This window comes from Borostomias antarcticus (assembly GCF_949987555.1).
Source record: "Borostomias antarcticus genome assembly, contig: scaffold_362, whole genome shotgun sequence".
Taxonomy (NCBI): Eukaryota; Metazoa; Chordata; class Actinopteri; order Stomiiformes; family Stomiidae; genus Borostomias; species Borostomias antarcticus.
In genome coordinates this window covers 617-5,000 of record NW_028176426.1, presented here as the reverse complement: position 1 = coordinate 5,000, position 4,384 = coordinate 617, and the positions used below count along the sequence as shown (strand labels likewise).

Below are 4,384 nucleotides of genomic sequence, written 5' to 3'. Positions count from 1 at the left end.
ACACACACACACACACACACACACACAGCCACAAAGCTGATTCAAACAAACACACACACACACACACACACACACACACACACACACAGAGCTAATTCAAACAAACACACACATACCCTCTCACACACACACACACACACACTGAGGAGATTAGCGGCCCATCTGGGACCGAAGTGCCTCTCTGAGCACTCGCCAGTCTCCCATGGCGCGGCGCTATTACATCCAGGAGGAGCCCCCCCTCTCTCCCTAGTTGGTCTGGTCCGCCGGGGCCGGACTGCTGAAGGGCTGTCGTCTCCGACAGGCTCTCGGGGGCCTGCCGGCCGCAGCGTGAGTCCCTCTAGCCCAGGGCTGTCAGCAGCAGAGAGAGAGAGAGGGGGGCCCTCACAACGACCGGGCCGTCTCCGTTCCCCCGGTCCCCTCTCGGGACTGTGAGCCTGGGGGCTTTGTGGGGGCAGAGGCGCCCCGCCGGGGCCCACATCTGTCCACTCACGGGACAAGAGAAAAGAGGCTGGTTTTTACCTACTGGTCCTGCTGCGCTTGGAGAGTCTAAGACCTGATCCTGGATCAGCAGCTCTCTGCCAGACTGCTAGTGGTGGTGATAGAGTCCATCTTTAAGACCTGATCCTGGATCAGCCGCCTCAGACTTATCGGCTTAAACCGGTACATCGCCTTAGAAAAGGTATCTAGAGCCCGCCTACTCCAAAACTGTCATCCAGGGGAGGGTGAAAGGGAACAGCCCCGGACTAAGGAGCTGTGATTCCCTGGGTCGGTCGCGGGTCAGGGGCGGAGCCTAGGGCGGGCCAGCCCATCCGTAGGGGGGGGGGGTGTGATCAAGAGATGAAACACATGACAACATAAGCCGCACAGATAAATAAATAAACTTTACTTACTTACTAGGGCTTTCAAAAGTGCCATGAAATTGAGTTCAAATATATGCAAATTAATTTAGAAGAGTTCGAAAGATATTCGAATTTATGTTTAAAAAAAAGATTTGTCATGAATATAATAGCCTAATAAAATAACCCTTGACTGTAATATTGTACTGTGAACACTGTTACCCCTCGCTGAGGTGGTAACTTTCATCTTTCGATAAGGTGCTGGGTCTGGATTATTGGATTATTGCCCGTAAATAAATTGTAGCCTATAAATGTTTAGCCTACTTATTCAATAACCTACAAGTGTATTAATATTACAATATTTGAACTCTCAAATTTAGGTTCGAACTTCTTTTTAAAAAATATATTCGAATTTTTTTCGACCTTTTTTTTTTTTTTGACTGCCCTATTACTTACAGATCCTTCAGTATACTGGCTATACGCCAATCATTGCTCAAGGTCAGTCCACACCGAGAGCGTGTGTGTGTGTGTGTGTGTGTGTGTGTGTGTGTGTGTGTGTGTGTGTGTGTGTGTGTGTGCGTGTGTGCGCGCGCACGCGCATGTGTGTCAGACAGGCAGACTGACAGTATACACAACGTAATCTCCTCTTGAATCCTGGTATATGAAATCGAATCTCGGTATATGAAATTCACGCTCTTGCTTTGCATTGTCAATATACAGGTGTCTTTACCATAACCTGTTTTTGAACCCGAATCTCGAGGGTTCTGGGCGTAGAGGGTGCGCACTGCATGCTGGGAAAGTTCAGTTACCCCCCTGGTTGTTTTATAACCCAGCTAGGAGGTGAAGCAAACCTGTCTCCGTTTCATATTGATTTTACTCCTCAACCAGCTGGCTGTCTTTGCTACTTCAGCTCCACCTACACTCTGTTCATACGGCGTGTTTACAAAAGCAGTTTGTGTGTGTGAGTGTGTGTGCATGTCTGTGTGTGTGTGCATGCACTGTAAATGTACCTTTTGTGTGTGCGTGTGTGTGTGTGTGTGAGATCGTTCATCTCGTTGAAGTCGCTTTTCTGCACTTACACAGTCCCTAGTTTAATATCATAAATAATTCATTTTAATAATGTTAGAAGAATTAGTCATGTTTATTTAAGTGTTTGTTTGTTTGTTTGTTTGTTTGTTTGTTTGGTGGAAGGGGTTGTCCTTCCTCGCCCCTCATGTTAGCGGTGTCTATCTGAGCAGTTCTGACCGTTCATCTGGACGTTTCCCAGCATGCCATGCATGATTTATGACTCGTCGGTGTGCGTCTGGCCCGTTCCAGGAAGAGCCGACACATGGCTGTTATCAACACACGCTGTCACTGAGGGCATAGCTGTGAAAGGCTCTTAAGATTAAAGACCGCTGGTCCCAGGGGCTGATTGGCCGAGGTGTACAGTGCTGTCCATGGATTGAGACGGCCCACTCTGGGAAGCAGGAAGTCCATGGCGTGGTCTCCAGACCAGCCCAGCCCGCCCTGAACGGCGTGACGCTGTGTGGGTCTCGGAAAGCGCACTGCGGTCTGCTGTGGTTCTTTACCATCTAACTCTGCTTTCTCTCTCTCTCTCTCTCTCTCTCCTCTCTCTCCTCTCTCCCTCTCTCTCTCCTCTCCTCTCCTCTCCTCTCCTCTCCTCTCCTCTCCTCTCCTCTCCTCTCCTCTCCTCTCCTCTCCTCTCCTCTCCTCTCCTCTCCTCTCCTCTCTCCCTCTCTCTCTCCTCTCTCCTCTCTTCCTCTCTCTCTCCTGTCCTCTCCTCTCCACTCTCTCTCATCTCTCTCTCACTGTCTCTCTATTTCTCTCTTTCCCTCCCGTGTCTGTCTGCCTCTCTCTTCTCTCTCCCTCCCTCTCTCTCTCTCTCTCTCTCTCTCTCTCTCTCTCTCTCTCTCTCTCTGTAACAGAACATCCATGGTCACAGGGGTCCCATCACCGCTGTGTCGTTCGCCCCTGACGGCCGCTACCTGGCCACCTACTCCAACGCAGACAGTCACATCTCCTTCTGGCAGGTGAGAACACACACACACACACACACACACACGCAGCGGTTTGATCCCGGACATGGAGGAACCTCCCCGCTGAGGTTAATGGAGTGGTGGGCGTCTATCAGCTGTGGCTCCAGCACCGTCTCCTACAGTGCGGCACCCTTCCCAGCATGCATCTGGGGGAGGAGGGACGCCACCGCCCCCCCCCCCTTCCCCCCCTCCTCCCAGGTCTACCTCCACACACACACACACACACAGAGGCTAATGACATTACTGTAAGCGTAAACCGCTAGTGCAGTGCCGGCCGACCGTCTCCCGTGGTAATGAGTTTGCAGACTGTCTGCCGATCCCACCCGCAGACACACATGCACACACACACACACGCGCACACCCGCACGCACACACACACACACACACACACAGACACACGCGCACACAGACACACACAGACACACACGCGCACACAGACACACACAGACACACATGCGCACACAGACACACACGCACACACAGACACACACATGCTCACACAGACACTGGGCTGGGTCTGGGGGATGGGGATTTGGGATGGGGGGGGGGGGGGGGGGGGCGTTGAGGTCGGTGCCAAATAATAATAGCTCCTCTCAGCTACACTTCCTCAGAGACAGTGCAGGGCTGCTGGTGTCTAGCCTGGCTCTAACCCCCCCGTCCTCCCCCCTCCCTCCCTCCCCCTGTCCTCCCCACTCCCCCTCCCCCCCAGATGAACACCTCTCTCCTGGGCAGTATCGGGATGCTAAACTCCGCCCCCCAGCTGCGCTGCATCAAGACCTACCAGGTGCCGCCTGTCCAGCCCGCCTCCCCCGGCTCCCAGAATGCCCTGCGGCTGGCGCGCCTCATCTGGACGTCCAACCGCAACGTCATCCTCATGGCGCACGACGGCAAGGAGCACCGCTTCATGGTCTGAGGGGTCGGAGGTCACGGGGTCACGGACCGGGTCGACGAACCGCCACCCGACAACACTATGGAGACCCTCGTTTACGTTTGTGTTGCTCACTTTTGTTGTTGTCGTTGTCGTTGTTGTTGTTGTTGTTTACACTGTATCCATTCCTCCGACTTGGCGTTTCTCCAGAGCTGTTCCCGGGGCGGTCCTGGCGAACTGCACCCCTCGCTTGGGTCTGTGTGTGAATGTGACACCCCTGCTGCGCCTCCTTCCTCCCAAAGCCTGCTTATTACAGCTCGACCACACCTCCCTAATACCGCCTCACCTCAACCAACGCCCGCGCGTGCGTGCGTGCGTGCGTGCTTGTGTGAGAGAGCATCCCGCTGGTTACTTCTCCGCCAACCGATGCACAGCTTCTCACATGAGCACTAGGACACCCTCCTCATCCTCATCCCTGTCATCCCTGGGTTTCAGCTGTATATCACTGAATGGAGACTCGATCAGAGTGATCACTGTTAGACCCTAGAGAATCATATCATATATCAGAGATGCTATCCCATCCTAAATGCTTTATATTGTAGCTTATTGGTACTGAGTCTGTGATTTGTTTGTCTGTTTGA

At 52.9% G+C, this 4,384-nt stretch overlaps 1 protein-coding gene across 1 annotated transcript in view; it reads left to right on the top strand.

Moving 5' to 3' along the window:
* LOC311328547 (WD repeat-containing protein 7-like) overlaps positions 1-3,895 on the top strand; it is a gene marked incomplete at its 5' end in the record, with an annotated part of 40,601 nt that extends 36,706 nt beyond the window's left edge. The window contains 2 exons of the mRNA XM_084462498.1: positions 2,765-2,869; positions 3,585-3,895. Coding sequence (XP_084318624.1) covers positions 2,765-2,869; positions 3,585-3,788 — 309 coding nt within the window. The remainder of the gene's footprint in view (positions 1-2,764; positions 2,870-3,584) is intronic.
* Positions 3,896-4,384: the final 489 nt, after the last annotated feature.